Source organism: Ornithorhynchus anatinus, chromosome 7 (genome assembly GCF_004115215.2).
Source record: "Ornithorhynchus anatinus isolate Pmale09 chromosome 7, mOrnAna1.pri.v4, whole genome shotgun sequence".
Taxonomy (NCBI): Eukaryota; Metazoa; Chordata; class Mammalia; order Monotremata; family Ornithorhynchidae; genus Ornithorhynchus; species Ornithorhynchus anatinus.
The window spans coordinates 10464730-10480945 of NC_041734.1; the positions used below are offsets into that span (position 1 = coordinate 10464730).

At 48.9% G+C, this 16216-nt stretch overlaps 1 protein-coding gene across 1 annotated transcript in view; it reads left to right on the plus strand.

Annotated features, from left to right (window-relative positions):
* The first annotated feature begins 2940 nt into the window (after positions 1-2940).
* Positions 2941-16216, plus strand: part of TCEA1 (transcription elongation factor A1) — a 29231-nt gene continuing 15955 nt past the window's right edge. The window contains exon 1 of the mRNA XM_001514516.6: positions 2941-3132. Coding sequence (XP_001514566.3) covers positions 3061-3132 — 72 coding nt within the window. The 5' untranslated portion in view covers positions 2941-3060. The remainder of the gene's footprint in view (positions 3133-16216) is intronic.

Below are 16216 nucleotides of genomic sequence, written 5' to 3' on the forward strand. Positions count from 1 at the left end.
GGAGGTGGGATTTTAGGAGGAGAGTGCTGTGGTTTATTCTCTGTGCCTCAGTTACCTCATCTGTAAAATGGGGATTAAGTCCGGGAGCCCCATGTGAGACAGGAACCGCATACAACCCAATTACCCTGTGTCTACCCCAGTGCTTAGTACAATGCCTGGCACTTAGGGCCTACTTACAAAGGCCCCTATTATTATTATCAACAATAATAATAATAATAATAAAGCGCTGATCCTGGGAAGACCTGGAATGTAAACGTGGCTTAGTGGAAAGAGCACGGGCTGGGGATCGGAGGTCGTGGGTTCTAATCCCGGCTCTGCCACTTGTCTGCTGTGTGACCTTGGGCAAGTCACTTCACTTCTCTGTGCCTCACTTACCTTATCTGTAAAAATGGGGATTTAAGAAAAAAATTGTGAGCCCTATGTGGGACAACCTGATTACCCTGTATGTACTCCAGTGCTTGGAACAGTGCTCTGCACATATTAAGCGCTTAACAAATATCATAATTATCATTATTTAGGGTGGGATTTCCGAGCCGGGGTAGGGTGGGGAAGAGCTGAGAGGGAGGTAGAGCGACAAAGTCGGCTTGGGAGGAAGGACTAGGGCGAGCGGAGGAATAGCCGGTGCAGTCAGCGGCGGCAGGCAAGGCCGCAGAACTTGGAAGCCAATTCTGAGTTTTTGTGGGCTGCCCTTCTCTAAGACTTGTAGATTTCTTGTGGGCAGGGAAGGTGTCTCCCGACTCTATTGTATGATACACTTCCAGGCGCTTAGTACAGTGCTCTGCACACAGTAAGCACTCAATAAATACCATCGACGGATGCGGAGGGACACAAGGGAAGCTAGTGGAAGGTTGGAGGATATAGTGGCCGGAAGGAAGAGGGGGTGGCTAACCAGGGGATTGGTTACGTTTGGTCTAGTTGACCTCTCTCCTTGGAAAAATTAAGGATGGCGAAGAGGAAATTTGTGAATTCCTAACTGTGATCCCTAAGAGAACGAGGGGCAGGGATTGTCTGATTAGACCGTAAGCTCGACAGTGGGCAGGGATTGTCTCTGTTGCCGAATTGTCCATTCCAAGCGCTTAGTCCAGTGCTCTGCACATAGTGATTAATAAATACTGTTGAATGAATGAATGAGGGGCAACGCAAGGCAAATAGGAAGGAGAACATGGGCCATTGGGAGGTTGGGGACAGGGCAGTAAGCAATGCTGAATGTGAAGTATGTGTATGTATTTGTGTGTGTGTGTGTGTGTGTCACAATCAGGGCAGTAAGCAATGCCAAATCTAAGGGGTGTGTGTGTGTGTCACAACCAGGGCAATAAGGAATGCCAAATCTAAGGGTGTGTGTGCGGGTGTCACAACCAGGGCTATAAGCAGTGCTAAATCTAAGGGGGGGGGGGTGTGTGAGTGACAACCAGGGCAGTAAGGAATGCCAAATCTAAGGGATGTGTGTGTGTGTCACAACCAGGGCAGTTAGGAATGCCAAATCTAAGGGGGGGTGGTTACAACCAGGGCAGTAAGGAATGCCAAATCTAAGGGGGGTGTGTGGGGTGTGTGTGTGTGTGTGTGTGTGACAACCAGGGCAGTAGGCAATGCCAAATCTAAGAGATGGGGTATGTGGGTGTGACAACCAGGGCAATAAGGAATGCCAAACCTAAGGGGGTTGTGTGTGTGACAGGGCAGTAAGGAATGCCAAATCCGGGGGGGGTGGTATGTGTGAGACAACCAGGGCAGTAAGCAATGCCAAATCTAAGCGGGGGGGGGGGGTGTGTGTGAGACAACCAGGGCAGTAGGCAATGCCAAATCTAAGGGTGTGTGTGTGTGTGACAACCAGGGCAATAAGGAATGCCAAACCTAAGGGGGTTGTGTGTGTGACAGGGCAGTAAGGAATGCCAAATCCAAGGGTGTGTGTGTGTGTGTGTGTGTGTGTGTGTGTGTGTGTGTGTGTGTGAGACAACCAGGGCAGTAAGCAATGCCAAATCTAAGGTGGGAGTGTGTGTGTGAGACAACCAGGGCAGTAGGCAATGCCAAATCTAAGGGGTGGGGGTGTGTGACAACCAGGGCAATAAGGAATGCCAAACCTAAGGGGGTTGTGTGTTTGACAGGGCAGTAAGGAATGCCAAATCCAAGGGGGGTGTGTGTGTGTGTGTGTCACAACTAGGGCAGTAAGCAATGCCAAAGCTAAGGGGAGGGGGGGTGGTGTGTGACAACCAGGGCAATAAGGAATGCCAAACCTAAGGGGGGAGGTGGGGATGTGTGTGTGTGTATATGTGTGTGGGTGTGGGTGGGGTGTCCCTTCAGCTTCCAGCCGGGCCCGTCCGTTCAGCGGTCCAAAGGCCCCCCCTCCGCTGTCTCACGGTGGCAGTTGGGGTTCCCTTTTTCCGCCCTTAAAACGGCAGGCGCTGCCCCCATGGTCATTCATTCAGGCAGTCAATCGTATTTATTGAGCGCTTACTATGCGCAGAATACTGGACTAAGCGCTTGGAATGGACAGATCGGTAACAGAGCCAGTCCCTGCCCCTGGACGGGCTTCCAGTCTAATCGGGGGAGACGGGCAGACAAGAACAATGGCAATCAATAGAGTCGAGGGGAAGAACATCTCATTAAAACAATGGCAAATAGAATCAGGGTGATGTACGTCTCATTGAACAAAATAAATAGGGTGATGAAGCTGTAGAGAGTCGAGCGGAGGAGTAGAGTGTTGAGGGGAGAGGGAAACAGGGCCAGGGGCGGGAGGGCGGCCATGGGCCCCAAGCGGGGCCCGCAGGCCGGCCCGGCCTCTGCGCCTGCGCGGATGGACGCCATCGGCGGCCGATTAGTCCTGCCTGGTGGGCGGCGCCCGCCCGCCCGTTCGATTGGTCCGGCCTGCGCCGGCCGCCGGCCGCCCTTTATTTCGGAGCGGAGGAGGGTGCGCGTCCCCGCCCGGCGCGCTCCCGCCTCGGTTCGGCTCGGTTCGGCTCGGCTCGGCTCGGTCCGGCTCGGTCGCCCCTCCGGCCTTGCCCCTTCCACTCCCCCCCTCCCCCGCTTCTCGTCCCCGTTCGTCCGTCCGTCCGTCGGCCGGGAGCCATGAGCGGCGTGGAAGATGAAATCATCCGCATCGCCAAGAAGATGGATAAGATGGTGCAGAAGAAGAACGCGGTGAGCGGCGCGGGAACGCGCGGGGGGCGGCGGGAACGCGCGCGGGGAGCCCCGGGAGCGCGCGCCGCCTCCCCTCCCCCGAGCAGCGGGGGGATCCTGGGGAGGGGAAAAGGGGGGGGGACCCCCGGCCGGGGAGAAGGGGGGACCCCGGGCTGGGGAGGATGGGGGACCTTGGACTCGGGAGGTGGGGGACCCAGGGCTGGGGAAATTGGGGGACCCCAGGCTGGGGAGAATGGGGGGCCCCGGACTGGGGAGAGTAGGGGACTGGGACCGGGGGAAATGGGGAACCCCGGACTGGGGAGAAAGGAGGACCCCGGGCCCGGGAGATGGGGGATCCCGGGGTGGGAAGAATGGGGGATCCTGGATTGGGGAAAAGGGGGGGACCCGGGGTGGGGAGGATGGGGGATCCCGAACTGGGGAGAATGGGGGACCTTGGACTGGGGAGGTGGGGGACTCCAGACTGGGGGCAATGAGGGGTCGGGGCCGGGGAGAATGGGGGGCCCTGGACTGGGGGCAAAGGGGGACTGGGACCGGGGAAAATAGGGGACCCCGGACTGGGGAGGTAGGGGACCCAGGACTGGGGGGAATGAGGGGTCGGGGCCGGGGAGATGGGGGATCCCAGGTCGGGGAGAAGGCGGGGGGGCCCCTGGACTGGGGAGATGGGGGAGCCCGGGGTGGGAAGATTGGGGGGACCCCGGCTGGGGAGGATGGGGGACCCCGGACTGGGGAAATTGGGGGACCTCAGGCTGGGGGGAATGGGGGACCTCGGGGCCGGGCAGGTTGTGGGTTCGGAGCTGGAGGGCCCGAAGGGGCCCCTGCCTTCATTCGGGCGGGTTTTGGGAGCGCCAACTGGGTGCAGAGCACTCTACCGAATGCGTGGAAAGTACAATTCAGAAAGTACAAGAGAGACAATCCCTGCCCACACCGGGCTGGCAGTCTGAAAGGGGGGAGACGGACATCAAAACAAGTCAGCAGGCATCAATATAGATAAGTAGAATTAGAGGTCTATACACATCAAAACAAGTAAACGGGGAACATTATAAATAGGATTAGAGGTATAGACACATCAAGACAAGTAAACGGGGATCAGTAGAAATAGGATTAGAGGTGTATATACACATCAAAACAAGTAAACGAGGATCAGTAGAAATAAATAGGACCATAAATTTGTATCAATAATAATAATAATAATGTTGGTATTTGTTAAGCACTTACTATGTGCAGAGCTCTGTTTTAAGCGCTGGGGTAGATATAGGGGAATCAAGTCGTCCCACGTGAGGCTCACAGTGAATTCCCATTTTACCGATGAGGGAACTGAGGCACAGAGAAATGAAGTGACTTGCCCCCGCTCACACAGCTGACAAGTGGCTGCTCCGGGATTCGAACCCATGACTTCTGACTCCCCAGCCCGGGCTCTTTCCACTGAGCTTTCCTTCGATCCCCAGAAATGGGTCGGAAAGGCGCCTACCTGCAGGTGGACCTTTAAGGTCGGAGGCCGAGGGGTGGGGGATCACGGGGAGGCCTCGGGCTGGGGAAGGGCGATGCTCTCCCCGACCGAGAAACCCTTCCTGGGCTTCCCGAGCCCCTGCCAGCCCAGCCGAAACGCTGGCGCCCCGGGCTTGCCTGTGCGGCGCCCTGTGTGGTTGTGGCATTTGTTAAGCATTTACTGGATGCCTAGCGCTGTACCGAACGCCTGCGTAGATGCAGGATAATCAGACCCCACGAGGGGCTCACAGACTGAGTAGGAGGGAGAAAGGGTATCGCAGTCTCATTTTGCAGACGAGGGACCCGAGGCCCCGAGAAGTTAAGTGACTCGTCCAAGGTTCCACAGCAGATAAGGGGCAGGGCCAGAATTAGAACTCCAGGTCCTCTGACTCCCGGGGCTGTGCTCTTTCCGCTAGGCCACACTGCTTCTCGTGTGTTGTGTGTATCTGCCCTTCGTGGTCAAAGGCCACAGAAGCAGCGTGGCTCAGGGGAAAGAGCACGGGCTTTGGAGTCGGAGGTCATGGGTTCGAATCTCGGCTCTGCCACTTGTCAGCTGTGTGACTGTGGGCGAGTCACTTCTCTGTGCTTCAGTGACCTCATCTGTAAAATGGGGATTAAGACTGTGAGCCCCACGTGGGACAACCTGATTCCCCTGTGTCTACCCCAGCGCTTAACAAATACCAACATTAATTAAGGGCACCGCTGCCAGTGAAGCTCATCCTTTGGGTATGAGTGGCTGGAAAGGCCAATGTGTGCACAAAAAGGCAAAGGCCGTCTGTCCCCGTGGTGTGTTGTTGTGTTTGAGTTTTGCAGCACCTGGCACGGTTTTCTCTCTCCCCTTCTTGTCTCTCTTTCTCCTTGCAAAAAGCTTTTGCACCAAAAGAGCCATTCTGTGCCCACACATTGCCATCAGAGCAGTCCAAGGTGGTTAGGGGTGGAAGCAGTGCTAAGCCAAGTCTCTTGGAAAGGAATTTAACCTTTCATTCATTCATTCAATAGTATTTATTGAGTGCTTACTATGTGCAGAGCGCTGTACTAAGCGCTTGGAATGTGCAACTTGGCAACAGATAAGGCCATCCCTACCCAGTCATGGGCTCACAGTCTAAACAGGGGAGACAGACAGCAAAGCAAAACAGAACTAAACGAAAACAAGACATGCCTCTCTGGAATAATAACAATAATAATAATAATGGCATTTAAGCATTTACTAGGTGCCAGGCCCTGTACTAAGCACTGAGGTGGGTACAAGCAAATTGGGTTGGACACAGTCCCTGTCCCACATGGGGCTCACACAGTCTCAATCCCCATTTTACAGATGAGGTAACTGAGGCCCAGAGAAGTGAAGTGATGTGTCCAAGGTCACCCAGCAGACAAGTGGGGGAGTCGAGATTAGAACCCATGACCCGATTCCCAGGAAAGGTGCTAAAGGGGGTGTGCAGTGGAATCATAGACTTACAAATTTAGGCTAGGTGATCTTGCCAGGCTGCTTTAAACCTTCCCGAGGTTCTATAGAGAAGTCCATTTCATTTTGTTGCAAAGCACCCTTTAAATTCCTCGTGGATTTTTTAAAATTGTGTTTAAGTGCTTACTATGTACCAAACATTGTTCTCTGCTTAGGGGTAGAAACAAAGTTATTAGGTTGGACACAGTCCCTGTCCTGTACGGGGCTCACAGTCCAAGTAGGCGGAAGTAGTTGAGGTATTTAAAAAGAATAAAAATCTGAATTGGCCAGAGTTTCGGATGCCCTAAAGCAGGTGTGTGTTGAAAGGAAAAAGATTTTTCATAAAAAACTTTGTAATGAACGTAAACTATTTCTCCATGAAAGTCTCATTTAATTTGTGGTCGGGCCCCAAGACTGTAAGCCCATTGTGGGCAGGGTTTGTCTCTTTGTTGCTGAATTGTATTTTCAAAGAAAGTAGCCCGGTGCTCTGCATACAGTAGTGCTCAATAAATACGATTGAAAGAATAAATCAGTTCTGTTTCTGATAGGTTAAATTCATCTTTTACAGTTTGGTTTTGAGATCCAGATGTCTTCCCATTCTCTCCAGTTGTAGTGTGGTAGACATATTCACTTGAGAACTGAAATGAGCCGCTGAGTGGGTCTCGTTTTAATTTCAGTTTCCACTTGTATTGAATTTGTTGCTGAAGGCAGTTTTTCCCCCCCTACAGAATGGTTTTATCCTGTAGTGAGGCAATAAGCGTTTAAGTTTAATACATATACCCCTTACCAATTTTTCACATTTTTGAGAAACCTGTATGTCTCTTCCCTTTGTTAGTCTGAACCCCCTTCACTAATGAAGCAAAATAATTTGAAATCATATAGATGAGACGGAAGCTCACGTCATTTGCACTTTCCCTAATGGCAAGCATGACCATCCTGAAAGACAAGCTCAGAATTTGTCAACGGCTCAGCCCCTATGCAGTCACCTTTGATAACTAAACAGCACATCAGAAGTGACCTGTGGTAGATTGAAACTGGGATATAGAAAGTTCTTGTTAAATGTAATAGTAAATTTTAAAATATTAAGATTTTTGTCCTTTGTTCGCTTTTTAAAGCCAGCGACTGCTCACTCCACGTCTTCCTTCTCAGAAACTTCCAGTGATGGCTCATCCATCTCTGGATCAAACCAGCAGCTTCTTACCAACAGCTTTAAAGGACTCAATCAGTTGGCCCCCTCCTACCTTACCTCCCTGATCTCTTGCTACAATCCAGCCCACACACTTTGCTTCTGTAGCACCACCTCCTCACCGTACCTTTCTTTCTGGCCTCTGGCCTCCCTCAGATCTGCTCAGTAGACCACCACTCTCCCCAACTTCAAAGCCCTACTAAAATCAAAGCTCCCCCAAGAGGGATTCCCTGCTTAACCCCTCCCTTTTTACTTGCTTGCACCCCTGAGGCACTTTGATATTCACCCCTCCCTTATCCCCAAAGTACTTATTTAACATACCTCTCTGTAATTTATTTTAATGTCTGCCTCTCCCTCTTTTCTGTATGCTCTTTGTGGACATGGCTCATGTTTACCTACTTTATTATACTCTCCCAAGTGCTTAGTATAGCTCTCTGCACCCGGTAAGCGTTCAATAAAATCTACTGATTGATAGACTGGGCAAGACATGGTTCAGCGTACACGATCATCGGTACTGCTCAAACAACTCAAGTGCCCGTGGTAGGACGTACCCATCCCCTCTTAACCATTGAGATCGGAGCAGTGCTTACCTCGAAAGGCGAGGACCGGAAAAGGTGCTCTGCTGCATTTTTATGGGCACGGTGTGCAGCTGTGTAAGAGATGGCAGTGCCGTCTGCCTTAGGGCAGTGCTCTCTGTCTTTTTCTAGTTGTCGTGTTATCTGAGGAAAAACGGACAGTTTTTGGTGCCTGTATTTGGTTTTGTTTAACCAGCTTACCTAATTTAGCTGTTATGAGGATAGCAAAAAGGGAAGGGCGATTGGGAGGATTTAAAATGTAAAGTTGGAGATTTAAAAGTTGTATTATGCCCTGTTTTTGGAATTGGAATTAGAATTGTCCTATCAAAGGAGGAAATCGTACAGAACTCTGCCTGTGTTTACCAATAAAGAAACTAGGGAGGCCATTCAAGGTTATTAGTTAATTGCAGTAGTGTTGTTCTTGGTCAGGTCAATGGGAAAATGAGGGTCAAGGAAAAAAATGTAAAATAGCTCCAGTAATGAGGCTTGCACTTGGATTTTTGCATACAGAGAACCATGTAGATGGGGTTCAGAGGCTGAAGCAGAGGTTCAGGAGGAGAAAGGACAAGGCCTTGTTCAGGCACCACACTGTTCTTTGGCTCATCATCATTCCCAACCTGGCATTGGGTCTGGCCCAGGGTTGGTGGAGCCTGGAAAGAGTCCCAGTTGTTACTGAAGGGGAGCGGAGAAATACTGGTGCAAGTGTACACTCTGTTCACTGTATCCCAGGAATGCCTCATTCCTTCCACCTCACCCCCGGAGGCTTTTGGTACTTTGATTACCCAAGGAAGCCAGTTGCCAGCAGGCCAGTTGCGGAGACTAAACGGGATTGTTAAGTCCAAGTCATGTGCAAACCAAATCAACCAGCCTGGGGTGCAGGTACATACTATTGAGGTTGCCCTAGAGACTCTGAACAGGTGAAGAGTGCTTTCCCTTCACGAGAGCCACAGCAGTAGTAAAGGGTGGTGGTAGAGAGAGTGGGGGCCTTGCTCCCCATTTCCCCCTCCCCGGTTGCCATCTTTGGAGTGGCAGGAGCAGAGCGGACGCAGGAGCAACTTTTTTTATTTTATGGTATCTGCAAAATGCTTACTAGGTGCCAGGCATTATACCAAGCACAGGGGTCGATACAAGATAATCGGGTTGGACGCGGTCCCTGTCCCAGATAGGGCTCTCAGTCTTAATCACCATTTTACAGATGAGGTAACTGAGGCACAGAGAAGAGAAATGACTTGCTCATGGTCACACAGCAGACAAGCGGCACAGCTGCGATTAGAACCCACCTCCTCTCGCTCCCAGATCCGTGCTCTTTCCACTAGGCCACACTGCCTCTCTTTGCCTGCTTTCCCCATCCTCCTTACTTCAAGGAAAGGGGATACGACTGGTCTGAGATCTGGCCTTCTAGGAAGAATCCAGAAAAGAATATTTAAAATGTGTTTCATGTAAAAAGACTAAAGGAATTGGAATTGTTAGATGGAAAATGAGAAACTAGGAGGAGAGGGAAGTTAATAGGCTTTGAGTTCAGAACATAGAAGAGTGTGTATGTATGTGTTGGGGTGGGTAAGGAGCGGTTTCCTCTCTTTCATCCAAGGGATATTAAATTCCAGGAGAGAGAATTTGGGTTGGCTATTAGGAGAAACTGTCTAAGTCTAGACCCAGCACATGTTTCAAAGGGAGAGTAGAATTTTTTTGTTTATAGATTTGAAGGTTTGGGGGCAATTCTTCCTGAAAATGGAAGGATGAATTAGTTGACCTGCTGAGGTCACTAACACATTTTGTCTTTCCATACTGGAAAATTATTCCCTAAAAGAGCACAAAGAATATAAAAGCATCACTTTTCAAGAAGGTTCAGAATTTAGGATTTCTAGGAGTGAGAAAAGAATTGTTTATGCCCACCTTTTCCCTTTTTTTCCTTCATTAGCGGTGTATCAACCACTGCCAAATAAATTTGATTTTGAAAACCACACTGGTTCCTTTCTTCTTCTTGCATCATTACCCGTAGTTGATGCAAGTGGTGCTGAACTGTAGAGGCGATACTGAACAGGAAGAAAAATAGAATCAAGTGGATTATTTCCTTGGATCCATCAGATCTGTGCATTTTAAAAAATGCAACATCTCGAAGTCATTGTGTATCTGAAGGTCTGTTTTCACTTCTTCAAAATGTAGCTTAAATTTACATTTCTAGCCGTTGAAGGAATGTAGGCCTGTTAGAAAAGTGTTTATTCCTTTAAACTAATACTCTGACAATGGTAAAAGTAACTTTGTGTTTTGAAAGTACAGTTTTCAGGTTTTAATTCATGTGGATTTACTCTTTTTTGCACTACCTATTTCATCTCCTCTCTACTGCCCTCAAACCCCAAATGATTTTGTGAAATGTAGTGATTGTTGTGGCTGTCATTGGATAACAATTCCTCCTTTCTTTCCTTTCCTTCATATAAGTTCAAAAGTTTGTTTTGCCAGTGAAAACTCCTGAGTTGTTCTAGAACAAACCTTGATCTGCTTCAGACTAACTGTCCAGAATGGCATGTTAACTTTGCCAACTAAATCACAATAATCTGCGTGTCTCTGTATATGTGCCTCCAGCATACTGGAGGTGCTGGAGTCACCAGCATACTCTAGCTCATGGATGACTTACTGCTTCAACGATGTTAGTTTTCCAGTTGGTTTCGAGGTAAGTTGTAGGGATCTTTTGAAGGGTGTGTGGCTGGAGTCTTTTTGAGGCATTCTGGCTGTTGTTTTTTCTAGAGTCTAGTCTGCTTTCCGAAAGAAAATGTTCAAGGAAGTTCCAAAAGACATTCTCTCTTTTCCGTGTAAATTGGTCTCTAACAGTTGACCGTACTGGATTATATCCTCGTGCACTCGTGCTGCATTCGGTGTCGGGGTCATTTTCTTCCAATGGGCATTTTGAAATGTCAGCTGACACTTGTGTAGTCGGGACTTGAGGAGAGTGGGCATCTTCCTCTGCCACTTTTTTGCTGTTCATCGACCTCTTCTAGTGCCGTGTCTAAGTAAGTTGAGTTATTTGCCCATTTCAACATTTTTGGCTACCTCTCCAAAGCAGAAACAAAATCCCGGATACATTTTTCTGCAAACACCATTTAAATTGGATTGTTTCATTTCATTCCAGCCCTCACCTGTGTTCTTGACCGTGTGGTAAATCAGCCTTTCCAGAATCCACCTCTTTCTCGGTTGTCCCGGAAGCCGGGACAAGTGCACTTAATTTGGTAGGCCTTGAAAGATGCTTGTAGCCCCCTGGTCCAGCAGGGGTTGCAACAGCGAGGTGGGGTGGGGAAGGAGGCACACCACTTGGCATGTCATCAAGGATGCTTGGATGATCCAGGGCAAGTCGAAGGCAAACGACGCTCTGAATGCAGGACTTTGATAGGAAGGGAAAGCTATGGTAATCCTTGCCAGATAGCACAAAATGTTCTTACTGAACCAGGAGTTGATGTTAGCTTTCCACGTCCCTAGGAGAAATGCCTTGCATTATCCTTGGGAAGCGCTGGAATTTTCCAAATGGTGGAAAAGCCGTGGTTTAAGTGTGAAGTCGTGAGCAGCTTTGGAACCGAGCAAATGAGGAAGTGTGGTTTTAGCAGGTTTGTATCCTGACGTGGATTTTTCTTTGGCAACTTCCCAAGAGTCCACTTCCATCGACATTTAACCACCAGAAACTACAGGCTCTCCTCCCTGTGCATTCTCAGCCCCCATCCACAGCGGGCAAGCATGCTTCCTCTCCACTGTAGCTCATCACTCCCGACTTGCTCTGCATGTGCTGGGTCAGGGATAAAACCTGCCGCTCTTGACATTTTCCCCACCAGAAAGCCAGCCAGTCACACTACCTTCCCGGGAATGGGCCCCTACTCTTCTCCGCTCCATCCAGACTACTCCAACCCATCCTGCCTTCCACCACCACAGTGGGAAAGAGAAGCACTCTCAGCATGAGGCCTCCACAGAACCTTGGGCAGGCCGGTAGCCGCTGTGGCTTCGGGTGTGCTGTGGATTCAGAGGCATGAGGAACCTGAAATTTTGCTCCTCTAGCCAGAGGTCCCTGATGATGTTTGGTTTTGTTTTATGTTTTTTGTCCCTGTCGTATGTTTTTAGTGTTTTATTGTTTCGTTACTCCTTAGGTATCTACCTTCAGTCCACTCTTCCCAATTAGGTTGTGATTCCTTTGAGGGACAGGGACCATATCCCGCATTTGTATTTTTTTCCCCCTGCACACAGTAAGCACTTAATAAATACTATTACTACAACAGCTAAAACCTTCTCCGGCACAAAAATGTCCCAGGAAAAGCACAACTGCCTCCTCAACAGCCCTGGCAGCTTCACCCGAGATCTTGATGTTATGCAAATTAGCCCTGACTTAAAAATACCAAAAATATCCCCAACCTGCATTGAATGGTTTTGCATTTGAACTGCCTGCTTGTTGACTGCGTGTTCTAGAATTATGCCTAAACTAACCGGAGGGGCATGGCTTTCATCGTTCGGATTAGCAGTCTTGCAACCTGAGCAACTAGTTTGATGTGCTGCTTTGTTGTCCCAGTTGACTGCACAGGGGCTGAACTGTAATAATATATCCTTGAATTCTTTGCTCTTCTCTCAAGGTGGTGCTGATCCTCCTTGGGGATAGGTGTAGCTCTACTATCTAAGCTGCCTTCCACCTTTTTCAGACCTTTTAATCATTTCCATTTTAGTTTCCATGGAAATTGTTCTGTTTCTTAGGAAAAGAAACCTCAAACGCCCCGACTCTTTGTCACCTGTATTGTCCTTGGAAGGGAGAGAAAATGATCAGACCAGAATGTTGTTGCAAGCAGTGGGTAATCCCTGAACTTTGACCTATTTCATGAGCACCAGCAGGAGAAGCAGCAAGGGCGTGGGAGTCGGAAGGACGTGGGTTCTAATCCTTCTTTGCCACTTGGCTGCTTTGTGATCTTGGGCCGGTCACTTCACATGCCTCAGTTACTTGATATATAAAATGGGGACATGGATTATGTCCAACCTGATTAGCTTGTCTCTCTCCGAGTGGCTTGTATAGTAAGTGCTTCAGAGATACCATTAGAAGAAAAAGAACACCACGACATTTTTGGTTGAGTTAGTGTGGCAGGTTTTGGGGGGTGTTTTGTTGTGGTTTTTTTTGGCTCCAGCTGGGGCGAAAGTATCAACCCCTCCCTGTGCTCCAAGCTCGCCACTCCCGATCTTCTGCCCAGTGCCCTTTTAGGAAGGACTTTTTCAGTAGCATAGTAACTTGCTGCCCCATTTAGCAGCATCCGCCCATCCCGCTCTCGGAGGCCTGCCAGGGCAGAGCATTGAGGGAAATGACTGAACCTTATTTGTGACAGGGAAGGAGGATCTTGCAGGACAGTCTCATTGCAGCTCTCGGTGCAGCTGTCAGCCGTAGAGGGGAAAGGAGGGTCTTTGTGTTCTGCAGCAGAGAGAAAGGAGGGAGCCCAGGAGCTGAATGTTCTTGTGGCTCAGTGGAAAGAGCACGGGCTTTGGAGTCAGAGGTCATGGGTTCGAATGCCGGCTCTGCCACTCGTCAGCTGTGTGACTGTGGGCAAGTCACTTAACTTCTCTGTGCCTCAGATACCTCACCTGTAAAATGGGGATTAAGACTGTGAGCCCCACGTGGGACAACCTGATTCCCCTGTGTCTACCCCAGCGCTTAGAACAGTCCTCTGCACATAGTAAGTGCTTAACAAATATCAACATTATTATTATTATTATTGCCAGAGCGTGATTCTTGCTGCTGCTGCTGCTTCTCACTGGCAGAGGGGGAGGTGGGGAGAAGGAAGCTGCACAACAATCCTTGCAGCTACTGCTTCAGCTGCATCTGCAGTCTTGGCCACTGATTCCGGGCCTCGGAAGACTGGGCCCAGGAGCGACGATGACCAGGGAGGGGATGGACGATGGATGGGGACTGAAACCCCGTGAGGACGGAGCAGGCAGAGTTATGAAACCCAGTCGGAGCTGTACGCATCAAATTATATGTTGTGAGCCTGGAAAGGGATGTAAATTCAGGGATGTCGTAAGTACCGTTTGTCATGACTTGGGCAGACACAAGGCGGGGATCGCCTCTAGTCATCAGGACTTTGCAGGTTTACAATTTAGAGTCTGACTCGGAAAGCCTGACCTGCGTTGTAGTTCTCCTACCCTCTCCCTCCTGGCGGCGTTGATGATTTAAATTCACACAGTGGGGAAAGGTTGGCACGGCTTCGTGCACTTCTGTTTTTTATTCTGTGAAAATCACAGCCTCTCTACTGCCTCGGTGTGACCCCACGCTGAGATTCAGGGAGGGCGTGAATACAAATATTCTTCAGCAGCCTTTCCGGAAAGATTTTGGTGAATTTTGCCAGTCGTTGCACGATCAGTTCCCTCCCATTTTCCTTTTTGAGGATGCTGCTCTTGGTGGTTTGTGGCATATCCGTGTTCCATATTTGAGGAAAAACCCATGCCAAAGTTTTAAGTCCCTTCTTTGCTTGTAGGTGCTTCAGGAGTGCTCTGTCAAGTGTTTTACATCCCAAACCTAGAACTTGAGGACAAGCAAGAGTCATCACAAGATTTTCCCCTAAAGTATCCTGTTACCACTTCGGAAGTTGAAATATTGGGCTGTTTGGACTATTGATGATGACAATAATAATTGTGGTAATTGTTAAGGGCTTACTATGTGCTAGGCGGTGTATAAGCGCTAGGGTAAGTACAAGCAAATCGTGTTGGACACAGTCCCTGTCCCACATGGGGCTCATAGTCTTAATCCCCATTTGACAGGTGAGGAAAATGAGGCACGGAGAAGTAAAGTGACTGGCACACGGCAGCCAGGGGGCAGAGCTGGAATTAGAACCCAAGTCCTTCTGACTTTCAGGCACATGCTCTATCCACCAGGTCGAGCTACTCCTCACGATCTGGTTTGTAATTATGGCTTAAGGTAAACCTTAAAGCATCTGCGGTGCCATTCTCGGTCAGGCCATCTGCCCGTCTAGCCTACTATTCTGTCACCAGTGAAGGCACCAGGGGATGCTGTGAGGAACCATGTGATTAACTGCTCTCCTTGACCTTCTTCCCTCATGGGGTATTGATGTACCATCTAACATCCCGACCTTTTCCCTCTAGTAACCTATTTAGTGTCTAGACTGTAAGCTCGTTGTGGCCAGGGAATGTGTCTACCAACTCTGTTATATTGTAGTGTTCGGCACACAGGCTGATTCATCTATAAATAGGATTGATTGGTAGTCATGGTATTTAGTAAGCACTTACTGTGTGCAGAGCATTTTCTGGGAGAGAATACCCACGTGGGAATTAGATACGGTCCCTATCCCTTGGGGGCTTACGGTCTATTTCCCTCTTATCCACTTTCAATCGTATTTATTATCCATTGCTTATCTGTCAGTCACTTGTATTTACTGAGCGCTGAATGGGTGCAGAACACTCTATTAAGTGCTTGGGAGAGTACAGTATAACATTAGAACAGACACATTCCCTGCCCAAGTTCCTGAGATAGTGAATTCTGTATGCTTCCCCCTTACTCTGTGAATGTTTCCTGTTGATAATTTTGAATTTACTGGTTTCAAGATTCAGTGGGTACCCCCTCATCCAAGCAGTACAGGATTTTGTGAGCAGTTCTGTTGTTCTGTACACCTACTTTGTGATTTTTGTAAACTCCAGTCAGGTTCCCACCCCGCGACCTGCCTTTGTCTTTTCGAACTGAAAAATCATAATCTTGGTCTGGTCCATGTGAAAGTTGCTCCATCACTGCCTCGGTGATTGTTGTTTTGGTTCCATTTCTTTGAACTTTTCCACTGCTATTTTGACTTTTTCTAAGATGCAGCCAGAAAAAACTGTGCAGAGCATTTCAGAAAAGAAGGGCAAAACTATTGTTTTCATTTTCTGTACCCTTGCTGATGGTGCACAACTTTGTGCTGGATTTTTTTTTGTCTGTCTCTGCACAATGTTCTGATGATTCAGAGCTAAAGTTGGAGCTAAGGGCTTAACTCGATATTGTGCCTAGTTCTTTATTCTTCATAAGGCCTCCTCTTCAGTGGTGTCAGACATGCTCAGTGGATTACTAATTGGGCCTATCAATGGCATTTATTGAGTGCTTATTGTGTGTTGAGCACTGTACTAAGCCCTCTGAAGAATTCAGTATAACAGTTGGTAGACTTGTTCCTTGCCCAACAGGAGTTTGCACTCGAGAGGGAGACAGACATTAAAATAAATTCTGGACGTGTACATAACTGCTATGGGGCTGTGGGTGGAGTGAATATCAAGTGCATAAGGGGGAGCAGATCTAAGGGCAAGGGTGACAGAGAGAGGGAGCAGAGGAATTGAAAGATTAGTTGAGGAAAGCCTGTTGGTGAAGATGTGGTTTGGAAAGTGGGAAGAGCGGTGGTCCATTGTACGTGAAGG